The sequence below is a fragment of the Staurois parvus genome, unplaced genomic scaffold (assembly GCF_062004578.1).
Source record: "Staurois parvus isolate SC_StPar_1 unplaced genomic scaffold, SC_StPar_1.0 ptg000032l, whole genome shotgun sequence".
NCBI lineage: Eukaryota > Metazoa > Chordata > Amphibia > Anura > Ranidae > Staurois > Staurois parvus.
In genome coordinates, this window is record NW_028317828.1 from 2,561,054 (window position 1) to 2,584,466 (window position 23,413).

The window sequence follows — 23,413 nt, forward strand, 5'->3', positions numbered from 1 at the left end:
TACATTCATATCAACTCCATAGCTAAGCTGGAAACCTAAAATCGTGAAGGTTAAAAAAAAATGAAAAGGCCATAAAATGCCATGAGACTAAAGGCCAGACTAATAAACAAAATACTGTAGGTTATGTATGTTAGGTATAGTAGCTTGCTACTATCTACTGGTCAATATAACCCTAGACTACTATCCAAAAGAATTTTGTTTTCATTTGTATTCCCAAGTAATAGAAAATACACAATTTGAAAAGCCTAGCTCCAGCCACAATTTTTAGGGGGTTCTTATTATATTAAAAGTTACTATTTTAATAAATGCTTCTGCTAAAATATGCTGTTGTAGGCAGAGCAATCTTTGAAATGTAAAGATTACTGAACCAGAAAAATGTGTCATAGTTCTTGAATTATAAAGAGCCTTCTGACTCCTCTAAACATCATCTGCACCCTTTACCCCCTACATGTTTGTTGCTGAATTACCTATGCATATTCAAAGATGGACATAAGGGAAACAAAATAAGGAAAATGTAATCACAATTTTGTACATTTCGAGGCTTGCTACTGCCCCTTGTAACCATGTCAAGTACCGTTCTGGTAAATATTGTCCTGTATATTCCCATAAAACACAATTTTTTGTCTTATGTACATAATATAATGCTTGTCAGCAAAATGCATCTTTTTGAACATAAATATATATAAAACTGGCAACAACTTATTTATCTGCCTCTGTTATTTTTAGTAAACCAACATTTTCTAGTGTGAGTGCTGCAACATTGAATGGACAATTCTCTAACACTTTGCTAACTGGCAGCAGAATCCAGGCATTTCCAATTTCTGGGTAAGTAACCATGAACACATTTCAGCCAAATTAATTTACTGATCTCATGTCTGTTTATGACTTCTGGTGCCTTGCTTTTTTAAATAATTTCTTTTTTACATAGAACAAAACACAACCCACAATGGCCTTGCAGGGCGAAGGTTGTGCATAAAGAGTACAAAAATACACACTCATAAAGTGGCTGCTGTGCCACAGTTAGGGTACAAAACCCAGAGGCCATACAAACTATCCCCCCACCCCCATCCAGGCAACACCCCATGAGATACACGTCCCCTGAAAGGATTTAAAAGCCACCAGATAGGTCTCTAGGAAAGATAACATATCCTCTATTCCCAGAAAGCTGAAGCCTAAATCTACAGATACAACAGAATTGCTAACCCAGGCTATGTACACTGTCCGCAATGCATTAAGTAATGTCAGGGACTCATACTGAACTTGAATAGAGATAAAATCAACAGTAACCCAAAGAATATGTGGAAGATGAGAGCACACTCAAGGGTAATGGAAAAACCAGATGGGACCCAACCCTCAGGCACTAGTGGAAGAACTATCAAGCCAGGGCTGCAATACCTTGTAGAATTTATTTGGACACCCCCTACTAAGATAAGTAGCTTTGTAAAACGGCCTTCCAACGCCTATTAACCAACGCCTTCCAGAAGGTTAAGGAGGGCACGATCATTTTTTTCCAATACAATATCAGTGCTTTTGGGGCATAAAACAATAGGAGACTAAGTAGGGTACGTTGGGCCCTAGTAGGTGCCAGGCCCTCTACCAGCTCCAGTAAACACACTTAAATGGTCAAGGGCAGGGGCAGAGCTGAGACACTAGTAATGAATAGCAGAGTCTCTCTTCAGAAACCCTGTGCCACAGGACAATACCAGAACACATGTCCAAAGGTGGCTGGAGAATGCGAGTAACGCCAGCACTCTGCGGACACCTGCGGATAAATTTGAACCAGTTAAACTGGATCAATCGATCCCTAGAAGATACCAGATGAGCAAAGGAGAACAAAGGAGTTCCTGAACGAACATGGCCCCAAACGCTGCTACATCTTGCATTTAGCCCTATATTTGACTCGTGGCATACAGTTGCAAGAAAAAGTATGTAAACCCCTTGGGATTATGTGGAGTTTTGCATGAATTGGGCATAAAATGTGCTTTGAATGTCATCTAAGTCTCAACAATAGAAGAACACAGTCTGCTGAACATAATACTACACAAACATTAGATGTTGCCATGGTTTAATTGCACATAACATGTAAACATTCCCAGTGCAGGGAGTATGTGAGGCCCTAGCTTAATGACTTCTCCCAGAGCTAATTGGAGCCAGGAGTGAGCCAACCTTGACTCCAATCAGTGTGATGATATTGGATGTGTTGCTGACAGTTGTCCTGCCCTTAAAAAACACACACCTGTTTTGGGTTTACTGGTTTCAAGAAGCACTGTCTGATGTGAACCATGCCTCGCAGAAAAGAGCTCTCAGAAGACCTACGATCAAGAACTGTTGACTTGCATGAAGCTGGAAAGGGTTACAAATATATCTCCAAAAGCCTTGATGTTCATGTGTCCACGGTAAGACAGGCTGTCTACAAACGGAGAAAGTTTAGCACTGTTGCTACTCTCCCTAGGCGTAGTCGTCCTGTAAAAATGACTGCAAGAGCACAGCGCAGAATGCTGCATGAGGTAAAGAAGAATCCCAGAGTGTCAGCTAAAGACCTACAGAAATCTCTGGCACATGCTAACATTTTTGTTGACACATCTACAATAAGGAAAACATTAAACAAAAATGGAGGACATGGGAGGACACTACGGAGGAAGCCATTGCTGTCCAAAAAGAATATTGCAGCATGTTTGAAGTTTGCAAAAGAGCACCTGGATGTTCCACAGCACTACTGGCAAAATATACTGTGGACAGATGAAACCAAGATTGAGTTGTTTGGGAAGAACACACAACACTATGTGTGGAGAAAAAAAGGCACAGCACACCAACATCAAAACCTCATCCCCACTGTAAAACATGGTGGAGGGAGCATCATGGTTTGGGGCTGCTTTGCTGCCTCAGGGCCTGGACGGATTGTTGTCTTTGATGGGAAAATGAATTCCAGAGTTTATCAAGACATTTTGCAGGAAAACGTACGACCATCTGTCTGCCAACTGAAGCTCCGCAGAGGATGGGTGATGCAACAGGACAATGACCCAAAGCATACAAGTAATTCAACAAAACAATGGCTGCAACAGCACAGAATACGCCTTCTGGAGTGGCCCAGTCAGAGTCCTGACCTCAACCCGATTGAAATGCTGTGGCATGACCTTTAGAGAGCGATTCACACCAGACATCCCAAGAATATTGCTACACTGAAACAGTTTTGTGAAGAGGAGTGGTCCAAAATTACTCCAGATCGTTGTGCAGGTCTGATCTGCAACTACAGGAAACGTTTGGTTGAGGTTATTGCTGCCAAAGGAGGGTCAACCAGTTATTAAGTCCAAAGGTTCACATACTTTTTCCTCCCTGCACTGTGAATGTTTACATGTTATGTGCAATTAAACCATGGCAACATCTAATGTTTGTGTAGTATTATGTTCAGAAGACTGTGTTCTTCTATTGTTGTGACTTAGATGACGTTCAGAGCACATTTTATGCCCAATTCAAGCGGTTCACATACTTTTTCTTGCAACTGTAGATTATGAAAGGCTGCCTGCCGTACCTGTCCCCCCCCCCCCCCCCGATTGCACTAAAACCTGCTCCTGGATATCTATGTGTTCAAGGAGCCTGAGTGTTTATTTAATAATAAAATTGCTGTGCAAATGTGTGAGATATTTTCGGAAATATCGCATTCTGGCCACTAGATGCAGCTGACAATCATAGGAAATAAGCACATTGACATTTATAAAAAAAATAGACCCCTAAGTCTTTAACCGCCTCCCGATCGCAATATAAGGAAATGACGGATGGGCAGCGGTTCTCTTATTCTAGGAGGACATCATAAGACGTCCTCCCACTCTAGCTGCACATGCTCGTCCCCGGGGGTGCACGGCGAGGCTATCGGTGGTGCACCTGGGACAGAGCGGATCACTGATTGCAGTAAAGAGCCGATGACGTAGGCTCTATCATGTGATCAACTGTGTCCAATCACAGCTGATCGCATGTAAATAGGAAATGCCAGTTTCGGCAGTCCTCTCCTCACACTGTCAGCGCGAGAGGAGAGGCGATTATCAGCATTCCTCTGAGGGGACATGTACACTGATCATCAGGGCATTGATCATCAGTGCCCTGATGATCAGTGTAGCCCTATCAGTGCCACATATCAGTGCTCATCAATGCCACATATCAGTGCAGATCAATGCCACATATCAGTGCCCATCTGAGCTGCCTTTCAGTGCCAACTATCAATGGCAGTCAGTGCTGACTATCAGTGCCAGTCAGTGCCACCTGTCAGTGCCAGTCGGTGCCGCCTATCAGTGCCAGTCAGTGCTGCCAATCATTGTCGCCTATCAATGCCAGTCTGTGCCGCCTACCAGTGTTGGTCAGTGCCACCTATCAGTGCCCATCAGTGCCGCCTCTCAGTGCCATATATCAGTGCTGCCTTTCAGTGCCTATCGTGTTGCCTGTCAATGCCCACCAGTGATGCCTGTAAATGCCCATGAGTGCCTTCTCATCAGTGCCGCCTATCAGTGCCCATCACTGCAGCCTCATTAGCGAACATCAGTGAAGGAAAAAAATTACTTATTTACAAAATTTTACAACAGAAACTAAGAAAAAACTTTTTTTTCAAAATGTTCTTTTTAGTTTGTTTAGCAAGAAATTAAAAACCCCAGTGGTGATTAAATACCACCAAAAGAAAGCTCTATCTGTTTCAGAAAAATTATAAAAATTTAGTTTGGGTACAGTGTTGCATGACTGCGCAATTGTCATTCAAAGTGCAACAGCACTGAAAGCTGAAAATTGGCCTAGGCAGGAAGGGGGTAAAAGTGCCCAGTAGGCAAGTGGTTAAAAAGGCTTGGTAATTTAGCAGATATATATTAAAAAAAGTAAAAGGTTAGCATAAAAAAACTAGGATTCCTGGTGCCCGCTGCTCTCAGTGGTTCTATCTACTGGCCCCTATACTGTAATGATATAGGGGTGGGAAGGCAGCAGGAGAGGTGAGTTTCTATTTTCTGTGCAGGGAGCTCTTTATTCCAGGCAAGTCAGCAGTGGCAGCCTACATATACCCGTAAAAGAATCCTTTGTTTAAAGTTGACCTTGCATTAAAAAGCAATGTCAGCTTAACACATCAGAGCCCCCCATATTCATAATAAATTGCAGCATTAAAGTAAGAAAAAGGCTGGCGAAAAAAAAAAGTTTGTAAATATACATACATCACTGTGTTGGGTCATCTTTTCATGATATTGGGGATATTAAGCATTCCCCACAATATCACCAGTGATGTCCCCCTCTGCTCTGATAACATTTCTGTCCTCACAAGTTTTTTTTTTTTCACTTCATTACTTCAATTTATTAGGTGAGAGCCCTTTATGTGTTACGCGAACCTTGGTTTTTTAGTGCACAGTCCGCTTTTAGTAAAGGTTTTTAAGGGTAGGAGTACATGAGTGGCTGGAAGTTTCCCAATCTCTTGCATAGCTGCACTCCAGTGTGGGGTGTTTAGGAGTTGGCATAAACTTTATGCCCACCATGTTTATTGTATTGGGGGGGGGGCTGCAGTCAAGAGCCGAGGAAAGCATCATGTTTTACTCAGAAACCCTATGAACCCTAAAAGTGGCAGGTGTGGGGGCTATAACAATTTCCATCCAAACAATTCCAAATTAGGCCATGCGTGGCCCGCAGCTTCCCAGATATACAGTACATACCCTTATCAGCCTGCTCAGTGATTTTATGACACAGTTGAAGTGCCATGCCTGCAAAAATGGCAATAATTAAGCTTAGCAACTTACAGAAAACCTGGTCACCATGGTTATGTGTATGTGACATCAGTCTGTCAAAATAATTGCAATACCATAAAAAAAATCTCTGTTGCGCATTCCAGCATGTATGCTATCACTGGGTAACTAACAAAAATGGCATTTTTGAAAGCAGTGGGCCTGTGTGCAAGATCACAGTTCACCTGTGTGTTTCAGAAAACAAGTGCCACGGCAAAACATGAGCATGGTTTTCATTGTGCTGAATATTGGATGTGGCTTAAAGGGGTGTGGTTAAATAGTCTGAGACAACTTATATAGTATAGAATGAGGCAGTGCTGACTAAGGAATGTCCACCACAGTATTCGCGGAGGTACTTGATTTTGTACATCAAGTGTGTCTAGCTGTGAATGGTCACAGTGATCACATGTACAGGCTGGGCCAATCACAGCCCATCTGTGTTGTGTGATTAGCTGTGGCCAGTCACAGCTAATCACAACAAAAACACCTGAATGAATCGATTTCAGTTAGTTAAATGCTTGGTTATAGCCAAGAAATTCTTTGCTATAAACAATCAAATTGTGTAAAAAAAAAAATACTGATCACTTCCGCAAAGTAGTACAATATTACTATGGTAACATTATACTACTTTGGTCATAGTGTAATATGAAAAAAAATCTTAAAAAAAGAGAAAAAAATTTAATAAACAAAAATAATAATAAACAAATTGAAAAAAATGATTATTATTATTATACAGGATTTATATAGCGCCAACAGTTTGCTCAGCGCTTTACAATATAACGGGAGACAATACAGCAACAATACAGTTCAATACAAGAGGGATTTGAGGGCCCTGCTCCTTGGAGCTTACAATCTAGGGGTATGTATACATTTTTTTTCGTACTGTCACCAGTCATTGTCCCTAATCACCACCACACCAGTTATATGATGACGCTGTACTGCACTGGTGACAGTATGTAAAAAAAAATTGTGAACATTTTTTTAATTTCTTAACTTTCCGAAAAATTATGACAAAAAAATTACAACTTAAAAAAATTTGCCATGCCTCTTATGAAATACGTCGGACTGTCTACTTTGCAAAAAGGGGTCATTTGGGGGATATCTGTACTGTGTTGACATTTTTGGGCCTCAAGAAATTAGATTGGCTGTCAGTACTTCAAGATTGATCAATTTTCAGATATATCCCATAGTTTGTGAACTCTATAACTTTCCAACAGGCTAAATACTGATTTGGGTTATTTTCACCAAAGAAATGTAGCAGAATGCATCTTGGCCTAAATGTATGAAGAAAAAATATTTATTTGCAAACTTTTATAACAAAAACAAAGAAAAACGTGTTTTTTTTTTCAACATTTTCATTTTTTTTGTTAATTTAGTGAAAAATAAAAACCCCAGTGCTGATTAAATACCACCAAAAGAAAACTCTAGTTGTGTGAACAAAACGATAACATTTTAGTTTGGGTAGAGTGTTGCATAACCACGCAATTGTCATTCAGAGTGTGAGAGTGCTGAAACATGAAAATTGGCCTGGGCAGGAAGGGGATAAAAGTGGTTAAGTGGCAAGGGCCAAACATTAGACATTAAGTCAACTGTTCAGAGATCAGTAGTAAGCGACACAGAGCTTGGGGGCCAGTGGCAAGTGACACAGATCTTCAGGGGTCAGTGGTAGGTGACACAGATCTTCAGTGGTAGGTGACACAGATCTTCAGGGGTTAGTGGTAAGTGATACAGATCTTCAGGGGTTAGTAGTAAGTGATACAGAGTTTCAGGGGTCCGTGGTAAGTGACACAGATCTTCAGGGGTCAGTAATAAGTGACACAGAATTCCAGCGGTCAGTGGTAGGTGACACAGAATTTCAGGGGTCAGTGGTAAGTGACACAGATCTTCAGGGGTCAGTGATAAGTTAAACAGCATTCCAGGGGTTAGTAGTAAGTGACAGAAGTCAGTAGTAAGAGCGCAAAGACCTGCAGTAGGTGATGCAGAGTACCGTGCTCAGTAATGACACAGAGTGCTCTGGTCAAGAGTAACGCACAGTGCAGGGTCAGCAGTAAGTGATCCTGTCTTGCAAATCGACCAAACAGCCCTTCCCTGCAAAGCTTACAGCTTTTATCCCTGTACTCATGGTGGTATTTTCTGTCCCCAGCACAAGCTCTTTTTCTTCTCTCCCTGGGTCCACTAGATAGGTTAAAGTCTGGCTAAATCAAGGGATGCTCACATTCCTGCTACCCTGGGAAATGGGGACCCACCCCTAGCATTACGTCAACACCCACTTCCCTCTCTGGTGTACATAAAAGCAGGATTGATCTGCTTACAGTGCTGAAGCTAATCATCTTACAGTGCCAAGATGGCTGCAGGAGAAACAAATGAGTGAAATTACAGCGTTTCCCAACAATTGTCGCTGTGCACGCTGTACACATTGTGAGAACAGTGGGCCCTACTCCTCTTGGGGTACATGTGCTGGGCACACATTGTGCCCATCCAGGATCTGAATATACATAAGATAAAGCACAACCACTTTTAAAACCATATTTTTTGTGGCCAAATTGTCATGGAAAATGGAAGACTATTTCTTCCTTTATGTTTTCCCATCAATACATAAAGATGTTCTGAAAAAAGTTTACATAGTTAGTGTGGCTGAAAAAAAAGACAAAAGTCCATCCAGTTCAACCATTATAATCTTATACCCACAGTTGATCCAGAGAAAGGCAAAAAAAGCCCAGCAAAGCATGATGCAATTTGCTCCTGCAGGGGAATACATTCCTTCCTGATCCCCCCCCCCGAGAGGCAATTGGATATTCCCTGGATCAACTTTACCTATAAATGATAGTATCCAGTTATATTCTGTGTATCTAGGCAAGAATCCAGGCCCTTTTTAAAGCAATCCACTGAGCTGGCCAGAACCAACTCTTGAGGGAGTCTATTCCACATTTTTACAGCTCTCACTGTGAAGAGACATTTCCGTGTTTGGAGATTAAATTTCTATTCCTGCAGACGTAAAGAGTGCCCCCTTGTCCTCTGTGATGACCTCAGGGTGAATAACTCTACACCTAGTTTACTAAATGAACTACTGATGTATTTATATATGTTGATCATATCCCCCTTTAATCTCCTCTTCTCAAGAGAGAATAAATTCAGTTCCTCTAATCTTTCCTCATAGCTGAGCTCCTCCATGCCTCGTATCAGTTTGGTTGCCCTTCTCTGTACTTTCTCCAGTTCCCCAATGTTCTTTTTGTGAATTGGTGCCCAAAACTGGACTGCATATTCCAGATGAGGTGTTACTAATGATTTGTACAGGGGTAAAATGATATCTGTCTCTCTGGTGTCTATACCTCTTTTATTACAAGAGAGGATGTTGCTCGCTTTAGAAACTGCAGCTTGGCATTGCATTCCATTATTAAGCTTGTGTACCAGAACTCCCAGATCCTTCTCCACCATTGATTCCCCCAGTTGTACCCCCCCCCCCAGTATGTATGATGCATGCATATTCTTAGCCCCCAAGTGCATAACCTTACATTTAACAGCATTAAACCTCATTTGTCACATAGTTGCCTAATTAAACAGTGCATTGAGGTCGGCTGTAAGTTGAAGACATCCTGTAAGGATGTTATTACACTGCACAGCTTGGTGTCATCTGCAAAGACTGAAATGATATTTTTAATCCCAGACCCTATATCATTTATAAATATATTAAAAACTAAGGGTCCCAACACTGAACCTTGGGGTACACCACTGGCAACACTAGACCATTCAGAGTATGAATCATTAACCACTACTCTCTGAATACGATCTTTTAGCCAGTTTTCTATCCATTTACATATGGATTTTTCCAAGCCCATAGACTTTACCTTACACATTAGCCGTGTGTGGGAACTGTGTCAAACGCTTTTGCAAAATCCAAGTATAAAACGCCCACCACTACCCCTCTGTCCAAGATTTTGCTCACCTCCTCATAAAAATAAATCAGATTTGTTTGACAACTTCTGTCTTTCATGAATCCATGCTGTCTGTTGCTTAAAATATTTTTTTCCAGCAAGAACTCATCTATGTGGTCTTTTATTAAACTCTCCAGTATCTTCCTAACTATAAAAGTTAAACTAACAGATCTATAATTACTTGGTAAAGATTTTGACCCCTTTTGAAATATTGCCACCACATTGGCCTTACGCCAATCCAGTTGTACTATGCCAGTCATTAAAGAGTCACTAAAAATTAGAACAATGGCTTTGAAATGACAGAGCTCAATTCTTTAAGGACCCATGGGTGTATGCCATCTGGTCCTGGTGCTTTATTCACCTTTATTCTGTCTAAATATTTATCAATTGTGAGCCAATGTGGATCATCTGGAGCTGCGCCAATACCATGCCCATTATGAACAAGAGCTCTCCCGTGCTCCTTTGTATACACAGAGCCGAAGAAGGTATTTAATAAGATTGCCTTCTTTTTCCCCAGTCACCCACTCTAGATTATTTTGTAAAGGGCCTACATTTCTTGGACTGGACCTTTTTACTATTAATATATTTGAAGAATTTTTTTGGGTTGGTCCTGCTATCTTTTACAATCTGTCGTTCGTTTTCAATTTTTAAAGCCTTTATTTCATTTTGTAATATTCTGTTATACTCTTTGTAATATTTTATTTTCAATCTGAATTTATTGAGTTTTCAATAAGGTAAATGATAACAAGAAATACAGATACAGTAAGAGAAAGTGCACAAAATAAAACATCTGATACCAATCCGCGTATATCAGTAATCAAAAATATAGGTATGGTACACATACAATACATTGAGTCAGATTAGCAAAATAAGAGAGAAATGTACATCAGTCAGACATGAGGAGTAACCACATCAAAAACAAAACCATAGCCCAGGGCTCCAAGGCCCGGGAGGCAGGAGTTGTATGGGGCGGGAACACATTTCAAAGTATATTCAATAGCAGTATAAGAATAGGGGGAATGGTCATCTGACAAAAGATATGTTGAGAAGGTGGGGAAAAAATAAAAAAAAAACAGTACAGAGCAGTAGAATGAGGGGGATCAGGAATGGCATACCTGCTCCACCATGGCTACACCGACAACCCAGGAGTGGAATTCAGAAGAGTAGTGGAACATGGTCCAAGGGCTCCAGATAGAAGAGAACAGATCCATTTTCTCAGATTCCCGCGCCAACAGGCATTCAAGGTCATGAATAGAGTCCAGCTTGTTAACCCATTCACTTAAGGAGGGTACAGAAGTGTACTTCCCGTGGCGGGGGATAACTGCCTGGGCAGCGGCCACAAGGTGTCTCAAAATATCCCGTTTCACTGATTTAATAGATCCAGTTAGTAGGGAAAGAAGAGCTAGCTCCGGGGATGGGAGAACAGATGTTGTCATCAGTTTACAATACAGGTCAAAAATAGATTGCCAGAATTTCCGGATAGGTGGACCAGACCACCAGATGTGTAGCAGGGTACCTTGTGAGCGTTAACAACACCAGAAAGTGTCGGGGATTGAAGGGTCGAAGCGGTGAAGAAGCGATGGGCATCTATACCATCTGGTTAGCAGTTTGAAGCCTGTTTCCTGAGTTTTAGAAGCCAGGGACAGCGCGTGATGAAGCATTTTTACCAATCCAATGGAGAAATGGTAAGTTGTAGATCTGCCTCCCAGGCATGGGAATAAGGAGGAATATCGGTGGATAATGCACAAAGAAGGCCCATATACAATTGGGAAACTACATGGATGGGAGGTTCAGATTGGAGCAGGATTTGTTCAAAGCCAGTCGGTGAAGCAAAAACGTTGGAGACAGAGGAAAAGGAATGAACATTTTACACCACCTGCTGTCGTTAAAACCAGGGGAACGAAGATGGAAGGGAGGATGTAGCAGGGGTCGTCGAGAGTAAGGAAGGGTCAGAGCGAAGAACCTTGGCCAATCTCCTGTAATCCTGGTTATTCCAAATTATGAAAGAGGAGGTAGAAAGAGCCAGGGGGAAAGCCAGGGTCCCAAAGAACGGGGTCATGGGCCCCACATATTTGGAAAGGCAGTAAGTAGACATTCCGTGATCCCATATGCAAAGAACATGTTTAGTGAAAACACTAAGGGTAGAAGGATTGGGGCGGCATAGACGTGGTATCCAAGGTAAGGCTTGGAGATCAATGGGGCTTATGAGTTGTTCCAACGGGACCCAAAGTTTATTGGAGCGGTTGTAAAACCAATCGAGGATTCAAACAAGAATAGCTGCTGTGTCTTAAAGGGAGGCATCAGGGGCTCCCACTCCTCCCTTAATTTTTGGGAGGGAAAGGGTATTCCAACGAATCCTAGAACGATGCGATTTCCAGATGAAAGTGGAGATGAGGTGACACAATTTAGAGAAGAACATGTTAGAAAGGGATATTGGGAGCGTTTGACAGAGGTATAAGAAATGGGGAAGCACATCCATCTTTAAAGTGTTTACTCTGCCCAATCAGTAGCAAATAATTGTTAAGATAAGAAGACAGGTCCACCTGAGTCTGGTTGAGGAGGGGTACAAAGTTCAATAAATAAAGTTGGGATAAATCCATGTGTATGTGAATGCCCAGATAACGAGGATCCAGTTTTGAAGGGGAAAGACAAAGATACGTGCTGTAGTTCCCCCAGTGCCAGAGAGACGTTCGACAATTTAGTGCAGTTCACCTTAAAATTACTGATTCAGCCGAAGGTTTGGAATTCCTGTAGTACAGAAGGAAGGGAAACGAACGGTTGCGTCACAAATAGGAGCAGGTAATCAGCGAAAAGGGCCAATTTGGAATGCAAAGAACCAACTGCCAGGCCACTGATACTGGGGTTATTGCGCAAGGCTGTCACTAGATGTTCCATAGTAAGAACATAGAGGAGAGGGGATAGGGGACACCCTTGGCGGGTACCATTCCGGATAGAGAAAGCAGAGGACAAAGAGCCATTGATTTTGATTTTGGCAGATGAAGAAGAATACAAGAACAGTATTCTGGCTAACATATGGGTGCCTAACCCTATTTGTTGTAGTGTCAGTCAGAGAAATTGCCAGTCTACACGATCAAATGCTTTTTCAGCATCTATTGCCAAAAGACACATAGGGATACCATGGATATGAGCATACCCCATTAAGAAAAATGCTTTCAAGGTATTATCCCTCACTTCTTGTCCGGTGACGAAGCCCACTTGATCTAAGTGAATGAGGTCAGGCAGGAGAGGCAGTAACCTCTTTGCTAACTCTTTGGCAAACATTTTCAGGTCCACCCCAATCAAAGAGATGGGCCTGTAGTTAAAGCACAAAGAGGGGTCTTTATCCGGTTTTGGAATCATGGTGATATGAGCTTCAAGGGTTTGCCTAGGAAAATTGGAACCAGTGGACAAAGAGTTAAAGACTTTGGTGAGAAAAGGAGTATGGAGGGATGAAAGCAGTTTATAGAATTTGGGTGTAAAACAGTCAGGCTCTGGGCTCTTACCCAAAGGAGTAGCGACAATGGCCTTCTCCACCTCCTCCTCCAAGAGATCCAACTCAAGATCCTCAAATTATTGAGGATTAACATTTAAAGTAGGGAGACCAGTGGCCGATACGTAAGAACACTTCTCCACGTCTAAAGAAGTATTGGGGTCTAAGGGGGTAGGGGGTGGCATGTTCTATAGTGATTGATAGTAGGCATTGAAAACGTCCGCAATGTCAGAAGGCTTGGAGAGCCTATCTCCCGTTGGCCCTTGAATATGGGGAATAAAGGTGGATGAGATTTTGGGTGGAGAGAATGAGCAAGGGAACGACCACATTTGTCGTTGAATTTATAACGGTGTAGCGCCATTTTATCCGCAAAAGTACGAGCGGAGGCTTCATATAGATCTCAGAGTTGAGAGCGGGCCAAGGCCATGTCTGCGAGGGCCTCCGATGTAGGAGAGTTTTTATGGGCAGTCTCCAGAAGTCGGCGCTTCTATACCACTGCCGTGATAAAGGAAGAGCGTTCCTTCTTCAGACGAGAGCCCAATTGAATGAAAGTCCCATGCAAGACTGATTTTAAAGCCTCCCACTGAAAGGGAAGAGAGGTAGCTGCGGCCTTGTGATCTAGCAGAAAGTTAGAGATTGTCTCAGAAATGCTAGTGACACATGCCTCATTTATCAACATCGAGTCATTTAAACTCCAAGTCCATTCCCTAACTGTGGTAGAAGGTGGCTTCGCTGTGAGATAGATCGGAGAGTGGTCAGACCACCCTGGTGTCTATGTTGCACTCCAGAGACCAATCCAGACAACTGTGATCTACCAGAAAGTAGTCAATATGACTATAAGATAAATGGACTGAAGAGAGATACTGTAAGTGTAGTTCCGAGCTTTAGGATTCAGAACCCTCCATACATCGACCAGTCCCAGGTCGTGTAGAGCACACTTCAGGGCCGCAGTTTAGAGAAGGAGATGGATGATCGTGATGTGGATGAATCAAGTTATGGGTCAAGAGTGAGAGTAAGGTCTCATCCCAAGAAAATGTTCCCTTCTGCGAAACCAGATAGCGCCTGCAAAACTGGAGCATAGTAGGAACCTGAGCAACATTAGGCAGATAAAAGTTAGCAATCGTGAACTTAGTACCCCATAGCAAACATTTGACAAAAATATATCTCCCTTGTGAGTCAGATATGTTATCTAGGAGCTCGATGGGGAGCGTTTTGTGGATTGCGATGGAGACACCCCTGGCCTTATGGTCTGGATGAGTACTATGGAACCATCTATTAAAATATCTGTTGGAGCAGGAAGGGGTGGATCCTCTCCAAAAATGCGTCTTTGTTTATGCATTTGGTATAGTATTTGACCCCGTTTAGAGGGAACATTGAGGCCATTGACATTGTAGGAAAAAAATTTTAATGTCAGGTGGGATACCAAAGTGTGTGCCATAGTGAAGCGAGGGGGACGAACCAAATAATGGAGGAAAAAGAAAGGGAAAAGAAAAAGGGGGAAAAGAGAAGAGGGGGAGAGAGAAGAAAAACAAAGAAGGTGGGAGGAGGAAGAGGGAGGGAGGGGAAGGGAAAAAAGGGGGGGTAGACAGGGAAAAACCAAGAAGAAAAAAAGAAAACAGAGAAGAAAAAAAGAAAGGGGGGGGTAGGGGTGGAAAAAAAGAAACAAAAGGGGGGAACAGACTGCGAAAGAAGGGAAGGAGGTAGGGAGAGCCGGGGAGAAAACAGAAAAGAAATGGACACTTATTAGAGATGTCACAAGGGTAACTAAAGTGTCTGCAATACAGGGTGCTACGTGAAATCTCACGATATAGGCACAACCGTGCCTATCCTATGGAGGAGGCGAGGTCAAGTCTGGATAGTCTGAGATGTGTTCCCAACTCCACAATGGGCATATATTTCGCACAGTACATGATACCCGTAAGAGAGCATATTGGCATACTAGGAAGGGCGAGAGCACAGGTATGGCACCTTGCATGAGACCACAGAAAAACAAAACATGGACAAGCATATAATAAACAGTACAGATAAAATAAACCAGTCAACCGAGTAGTCCTGCAGGGCACAGGGAAGGGTTTTCTAAATATGCAAAACAGGACCTCGGGACAAATGGGTAGCAAAAAGGGAATAATAGCATCCTCAGATGTCCCGAGTCAGGCCCCCCCCCCCCACCCCAGGGACACCCTCCAGGAGTGGTGGGCGACCGCAGTCAACTTGAAATTGGGGCCCAGTGGTCAAAGAAGAGGGCCAAAGAGACCCCTGAGTATAGAGCACAGAGGGCATCTCAAGGGTCATGGACAGAGTGGAGACAATACCAGTGAGATAGACAATAGAACAAGTAAAGGCCGCTTCACACCTAAGGCAAATATACTGTAATGGGAAAGGCCACTGAGAGGCCAGCCCCAGATACAAACAAACAGTTCGTGCAAAAAAAAAAAAAAGAACCACTTAGGGAGAAAGATGGAGGTCGTTGCTCACTGCAAGATGGTAACTCAGTCCTCAGGTGTCCCAGGTTGGGAGGGTGCTACTTCCACAGAACGAGCTCGAGATCTGGAGAGTGGTCATACCGGGAAGGTGACGGAGATCCTCTGGTGGGTATCGCCAATTGGGAATATCCACTGGATCTTGTTCCAGAAACAGGAAAAAGTCAGATAGTTGGTCAGGGTCAGTAAGCAGAAATTTAGTCACCATGGGTGGCCCGAATGCTGAATGGTTGTCCCGAAGTGTAAGTACCCCCAGCTTGACAGATGAGATCCAGTAGAGGTCTGACCACTCTTCTTATGTAAAGGGTGAGTCTGGATAAATCTGATAGAGATTTATCGGGCCTGACATCCAGGCTTTGCACATAATGTCCTCTTTCAAGGTGTAATAATGCACTCGACATAGGACATCTGACGATCTGACAGGTTACTGAAAGGGCCCCCCACTCTGTGTACCCAGTCTAATTCTATGGGTGTTGTAGCCTCTCCATACCTGGTTAAGGATAGCGGTGATGGTAGGTTTCAGGTCTGACCCCAAAGTTGCCTCAGGGATCCCCTGTATCCATATATTGTTTCTGCGATTTCTATTTTCACCGTCTTCTATGTGAAGCTGATGTTGGTGAAGGCACGTAAGGTGTGAGGAGGAGGCCAATTCTAAGGCCCGAATTCGCAAAGCGTGGTCCTCCTGGATGGTACACAGGGCCGAGATGGCAGAAGTGGAGGCTAATACTTGCTTTTTCAAAGCAGCTAATTCCTGGTGGAGAGAGGATTCTAGCTTAGAAGCCCAGCAGTCAAAATCTGCCCAGAAAGCAGTGAGGAGAGCTGCAGTCCCAGAACTAGGTGACTCCCTGGTGACCGATCTCATGGGCAGGAGAGTGCCAGCACACTAGGGTGCATGCAGAGGCTGAACAGTGTCCCTATCCCCAATAGGTTCCTCTGGTGAGCAGTCAGTGGGGCTTGGGTGGCGACACAGGCAGCCGGGGCGGGTGCGGAGGCCGTAGAGGTAGTCCGCAGCTTAGTCGGTGTACGACCCTGCGCCATCTTGTCCCTGATGGTCCGGGTTTCAGGGGAGGCTGTATGGAGCAAATACCACTGAATGGAGCTCTGGTGTGGCTCAACAGGATCTGCAGAGTGAGAGCTGCATGCCGAGATGAAGATGACTGGTGTAGAGGCAGTGTAGATAGCCTGTGTGGGTCGGGAGGGCACAGAGCTCAGTGGGACGCGTCTTCAGCCTTCCATCATCGGCCACGCCACCCTCTTTGTAATATTTAAACGATGATGGCATTCATTCATTTTTATATTTAATAAAAGCTCTTTCTTATTATCTATAGCTTTTTTAACTTTGGCCCTAAGCCACATAGGTTTGATTTTTAGCCTTTTAAACTTGTTCCCCATGGGAATATAGTCAGGTCCATAAATATTGGGACATCGACACAATTCTAACATTTTTGGCTCTATACACCACCACAATGGATTGGAAATTAAACAAACAAGATGTGCTTTAACTGCAGACTGTCAGCTTTAATTTGAGGGTATTTACATCCAAATCAGGTGAACAGTGTAGGAATTACAACAGTTTGCATATGTGCCTCCCACTTGTTAAGGGACCAAAAGTAGGACCAAAAGTGCCAAAAATGAGAGAACAACTGAGCATGTGCAGAGCAGGGTGAAAAAATACCTAAAAAAGGGGCTAGCATGAAGTGATTTAGCAGGACTTAATTTTCTGACTACAGTTCCACTTTAAAAACTAAATCCACACAGTGGCTAAGTGGTCCCTGATATGAAGACAATAAAAATAATGTGCATAATATAGCCACAGGATGGCATCCAATATGAATCTGTTGTATCTGGCTGAAAGTAACATCCAGTAAGCTTCACGGCTTATTGGTTGGATTGTGTTGCATTCAGTGTCAACTTAATATATCATTATGTGAAAGCATATTATTTAAGTTTAATAAAAGTACAATGTGACTAATTACATTTTTTTATTGTATCTTCCAAAAGCACTTGTGTGTCTGGCAATGTTATATCCCTGAGGTGCATAGGTGAGTATTTATTATTCTTCATACTTATCTATCTCACTTTTACAGGTGGGAGGGGACTGGACGTGCAGCTGATACCCTAACTTTATGACCACTGACAGGTTAAGTGAATAACACATAATATCTCATCAAAATCTGAAAGTCAGTGGGGATATATTTGGCAGCAAGTAACCATGTTGTCCCTGCAGTTGAAAGCAGAAAAAACTGGGCATCGTAGTTTGCTTTGTATGGGCTACATAGCCAGGGACATATTTACCACAAGGCAAACAAGCACTTGCCTAGGGTGGCAGCTTTCAGGGGGGCAGCACCTCGCCCCAGAAGAAGGGATGAAAGAAGGGACACATGCATGGGAAGCAGGTGGGATCCGAGAGAGCCTGCAGGCTGCTTGATGGTGTATGTAGAGCCTGACTCTCGTTCCTGGGGAGCTGTGAAGAAGAGTGTCTTTTTCTCATCTGCACAGTTGTAGTGGAAGGCTCTCCTGGGTGGGGGGCAGGGGTGTTGTTGGTCAATGTCAGCATTGTCAGGTTCTCTCCGCAGGAGGGGGAAGAGGGGGTGATGTTGGTCGGTGTCTGTGGGGGCAGACGATTGTTGTGTTGCCTAGGGCAGCACGAAACCTAAATACACTACTGTACATAGCCACAGACCGATCATTGTGGCCATGCTGACCATGTTCACAGCCAAAAGCGCCTAAAATGGGCATGTGAGCATCAGAACTGGACCAGGGAGCAATGGCAGAAGGAGGCCTGTTCTGATGAATTACATGTTCTTTTATGTCATGTTGATGGCCAGGTGTATGTGTATCGCTTACCTGAGGAAGAGGAAGCACTAGGATGCAATATGAGAAGAAAGCAAGCCAGTGGAGGCAATGTGATGCTTTGAGCAATGTTCTACTGGAAAATCCTGGGTCTTACCATTCATGTGAATGTTACTTGACATTTACCACCTACCTAAACATTGTTGCTGACCAAGTACACCCCTCCATAGAAACAGATGGCATTGGCCTCTTTCAGCAGGGTAATTTGCCCTACCACGTTGCAAAACTGGTTCTAGAATAGTTTGTGGAACACAACTAATTCAAGGTGTTGACTTGGTGTCTAAATTCTTCAGATTTCAATCCAATTAAGCATTTGTGGGCCGTGCTGGAAAACAAGTCCAATCCATGGAGGCCCCACCTCACAACTTACAAAAGACCACAGAGCTGCTTTGAGGACCCATGGTGGGAAGGGGGGTCCACAAAGGAGGTTGTATGTTGTCTCCATTCTAGAAGAACTGATGTCATATGAACAGGATCATGCTGTTGCTAGTCAGATATCCTTAAATTCTCCCTCATCTGTGAATAGATTTATTGCCATTCGAGCCTGTGGCCATCCTGGCCAGTACTCTGATATTAAGCTGGCCATACACTGGCAGCAGGCTGAACAGAATAAAATCCAACAGATTCTGCCATCCACACAAAGGAAGTGGAAGATAGAGGGAATCCCCCCATCTGGGACATGGTTTTCTGTTCAACAGCTGCAGCTGCTGACTAACTGAAAATTTTCAATGTATCTTTAGGAGTAGGCCCCTTATGCTTGACACATTTTGGATACAGTAAGGCAGGGTTACCCCTGTCAGAATTTTTTTTTTCGCCATCTGTGTCCCATTGTGGAGATTTTCCTTCATTTCCTGTGCATAGCCAAACAGGAAGAGAGAGGAAATCCCTGCAAATTAAAGGAATTTCATGTGAACAACTATTGGAGCATTTCCTCTCTATTACTTTTCTGGGGACAACCCAAAATTTGGAATTTTCATTTACTTTCACTTTCAATGATACTAGTAAACAGGACAAATAGAGAGGGAGACTCTCCTTAATGGGGACACAGACAGCAATAAAAACTTACAGCTGTACTAATCCCTCAGTAAAAAAGTTTTGCCTTTAGTTATACTTGAGGCTTGACTGCAGATACAGCACAGAATGGCCAACAACAGACTAATGATTGGACAAAGAAGGAGTTGCAAAGCGATGAGTCATCAGTCTGCCTTCTCCTCCCATTAGCATATTTGCTGTCCACAGGTGCACTGCAGCAGAACCCTTGTGATTCCTACTGCTGACCCTCTCTCGCTCATTTGCTGTACAGGGATACACAAGAGGATGGTAAAAACGCAAATTCAAGAACTTATGCTATTTGCATTTTAAGAATTAAGGAAATGGAATTAGGGAGCAAAAAACAAATTTATACAGTATTAAACAGGTACATTTTTAAAATGTTAATTGCTAATGATGCCTTGTTTTTTAAATCTGCACATTAGTTTAGCCCAAATCTTAGGTCACCATGGCAAAGTTCAACTAGATACTTTAATTGAAAATATTTCACCCCTTTCGCCAACCTCCAATTCATCAGTTTTGGCTAGTTATTCCACTCATCCGAGCAATTGACCAGTCATGAGGTGCAGGTGGGAGCCAGGTCAAGGGTCTTTACCATGAGAGCTGGTCAAAATTTGCATTCAGGACTCAAAGGGCAGTCACTAGGCAAGTTTATCTTTTAAAAAGTCTTGCAGTGTTTCTCTTGTACCTTACAGGATAACTTAAACCCCAGTACAAAAAAATCAATTATTATTGCAGTTCGCCAGCCCTTAGATGTTGGGGTTGCGTTCATTTTTGTTTTTCAGGCTAACAATATTTTCCACAATTAGAGAAAATACCTGTAGCTCTTGCCAAATGCAAGTTCTTGTAAACTTTTGTGAACACAGCTCAAAAGAAAACTGAAAGAAAAAAAAACGTTATCCATCTTCTGGTAAATGCTAATTTCCTGATGCCCCCCATGCAATAGGAACATATTTGCAGTTTAACCTCAGTGACAGCCATGCCTGTCTTCATGGATACAGTGCAGGAGTGAGTGTTCACCTAGGACAAGAAGTGTTATTGAGAGGTTTGAAAATTAGGCTCCGCTAACACTTAATGCAGTTTGCTTTTTGTCTGTTTTGCAGTGCTTTTCGCAGTTTGTTTTGCATTTTTCTACACGCGTTTTGGACACATTTATACCGCATTTTGCGTTTTGTCCAACTCTTTTTTTTTTTTTGTTAAAATGGAATTTTTTTTTTTGGGCAAAATAAAACTGCAAAATGCAGCAAAAAAGGTGGCAAAAACATACTACCATGCATTTCAGCAGATTCTCCATTGACCTCTATTGTAGCAAAAATGCTGCTTTTTGCTTTTAAAAAAGTCCCTGACCCTTTCCAAAAATGCAGCAGCTTAAGAAAGCATAGATATAGGAAACCATGTTAAATAGACTGTAGTGCATTTCTGCAAAAAGCACAAAAGAAACGTGAGCCTTAAGGGGGGAAAATCCTGAAAGAAGAAATCTAATGCAACTAGATTTTTAGGCAGCAATATAGTATATTTTTGTGTTTTTGCTTCAATACAGTTTAAAATCCATAATTCACCACCACAGAGCTCAGATGTGCTTATGTACATTATACGTGGTTGCCTAATTAGCGGGGAGGGTGGCTATAGCATGTGTCTACCTTTGCAGCTTAGGGTTAGCAGTATGGGGGCAGTTAAAAACAGCACATGTTTTTACTGCCCCCAACCACAAGTGTAAACTAAGCTTTACTGTGCTGTAAAATGACCAAAAAATCCTTTCCATGTTTTTATAAAATGTGTTTTTCTTTTCTTCTACTCCATCTTTTTTAATTAACATTTCTAGATTGTGGCATTAACCATAAAAAGGAGCGAATTGTTGGTGGTCAGGATACCTCCATAGAAAACGCACCATGGCAGTGCAGCCTTCAGTACATGGGGCAGCATTCATGTGGGTGCAGTTTACTCACCCCACAGATCATTCTCAGTGCAGCACATTGTTTCCCAAGGTAAATTACTTGTTCATATACATATATCAAATTGTTAGCATTAGTCACATGTTGCTTGGAAATGCTATTATTCTCCGGTTTTCTGCGTAGGGGACAGCAACAAGTGGATAGATGGCGTGTTGAGTGTGGACATTCACGTCTTGCATACCTCTTTGCCGCTCCAGTGGAGAAGATCTACGTTCCCACTTCATACCTTTTAGATCACAAACCAAATGACATTGCCTTAATTAAGCTAAAGAGTGATCTCAGCTTTACAGGTAATACTATTCTAGCTTTGGATATAGTGTGAAACAGTTAGACCCTTAAGTGTTCATTGTAGTCTGTGTCCCCCCTGTGTAGATTCACCATTTGATATGTCCTGCTGACGGTTGTCATCAAGACAGAAATGGATGGGAAAATCAAACATTTTAGAATTGTCACTAAGAACAGGGGGCGAGGGGAAATATTTCAAAGGGGACATTTGTACCAGTGACAACAGACAGAGGCAGGATTTACTTAGATTTGGGGGAAGTTTCGAAGTTGGTAAGATTGAATAAAGACACCAGTCCATCAAGTTCAGTGTGTGTGTGTGTGTGTTATGTACTGTATTTTTGTCTCTACCACTTTTCATATCCCTGTATATTGTGTTCAATAAGATGCCCATCTAAAAGTTTTTTATTTTAAATTAATGACACTTCCCCCTCAGAAACCACCAACTGTGGAAGGGAGTTCCACATCCTTTCTGCTGTTAGTGAAGAACCCCCTACACAGTTTCAGGTTAAACCGCTTCTCGTCCAAGTTCATTGAGTGGCCATGTCTCTTCTTAAGTGACCTGAGACTGAATAGTTTCCTCCCAATTTCAATGAAAAAAGGAAAATTCTCAGCGCAATCACTTAGGGCGAGAGCCCCTGAATAGCTGCCACCAAATATATACAAAACAAATATGACGTATGTAAAAGTGAGACAATAGTAGAAGAAAAAATATTTATAACTGCAAAAAATTTTTAAAAAACTTCTTGGGGTCAATTTGTCAGAAAAAAACCTTAGTGCTTTTCATGAGGCCCCTGTGTCCTTGCCCACACTCAAACCACACCCAAAATAGCCTATGAAAGGTACCAGGGGCATCTCATTGGGCCCCCTACTGACCCCGGGCCATCGGGCGGTGCCTGAGTGCCTAAATCGTCAGTCCGCCCCTGCTGCTAGTTTCTTTCATGACTTAGGCCAGTGTCAGTACTGCTGCTCACACCTTCTTGTGTTCCCACAAGTGTATAGCTGCAAAAAAATCTGTGTAATCAGTGCTGCACAGTACAAATATTTTAAATCATGCTTTATACCATGAATGAACATATCCACAGATAACACATGATTCACTGTAATAAAATACCCAGAAAAATAAATATACGTTAACAAAAAAGTCCCAAATGTTCATGCATTCTTGCCAACATGTATATTCGTGTGACTGTATGTTTCCAACATTGTCAGCTTTTTCCTTCCACTGCATTTTATAATCCTCCAAATTATGCTTTCACCATGTGCATATATCCCTTCACCAACAATTATATGCTCTCACCTTATGTTCAGACCTCACAAGTAGGTCTCATGTGCTTGCCCCCTTACATGGGGTCTCCTGTGTCACAGTTGTAATGCTTTTCTGCAACTCACTGATACTTAGATCCTCCATAATTCTTCGATATATGTTGATAAAACACTTTAGTCTTACACAGTTCTAAGGTTTCTCTACAGCACTTAAATTGCTGACTCTGATTTCACTGCACACTGTGAGCATATCACAGTGTGCATTAGAAGCTGCAGCAAGTTAGTTAGAGGCTGCCTAATTTTCATGGCTGGAGATCATCCAGCCCTTTACTCCCCAGGTGAACTATTCCTTGCTTGACACTTTCATTCA

At 42.6% G+C, this 23,413-nt stretch overlaps 1 protein-coding gene across 2 annotated transcripts in view; it reads left to right on the plus strand.

Moving 5' to 3' along the window:
• Positions 1-23,413, plus strand: part of LOC149470742 (transmembrane protease serine 4-like) — a 165,215-nt gene that overhangs the window by 101,045 nt on the left and 40,757 nt on the right. For both annotated transcript variants that reach the window (XM_089660883.1, XM_089660882.1), the window contains exons 6-9: positions 727-825; positions 17,642-17,682; positions 21,366-21,528; positions 21,619-21,785. In XM_089660883.1, coding sequence (XP_089517009.1) covers positions 727-825; positions 17,642-17,682; positions 21,366-21,528; positions 21,619-21,785 — 470 coding nt within the window. The remainder of the gene's footprint in view (positions 1-726; positions 826-17,641; positions 17,683-21,365; positions 21,529-21,618; positions 21,786-23,413) is intronic.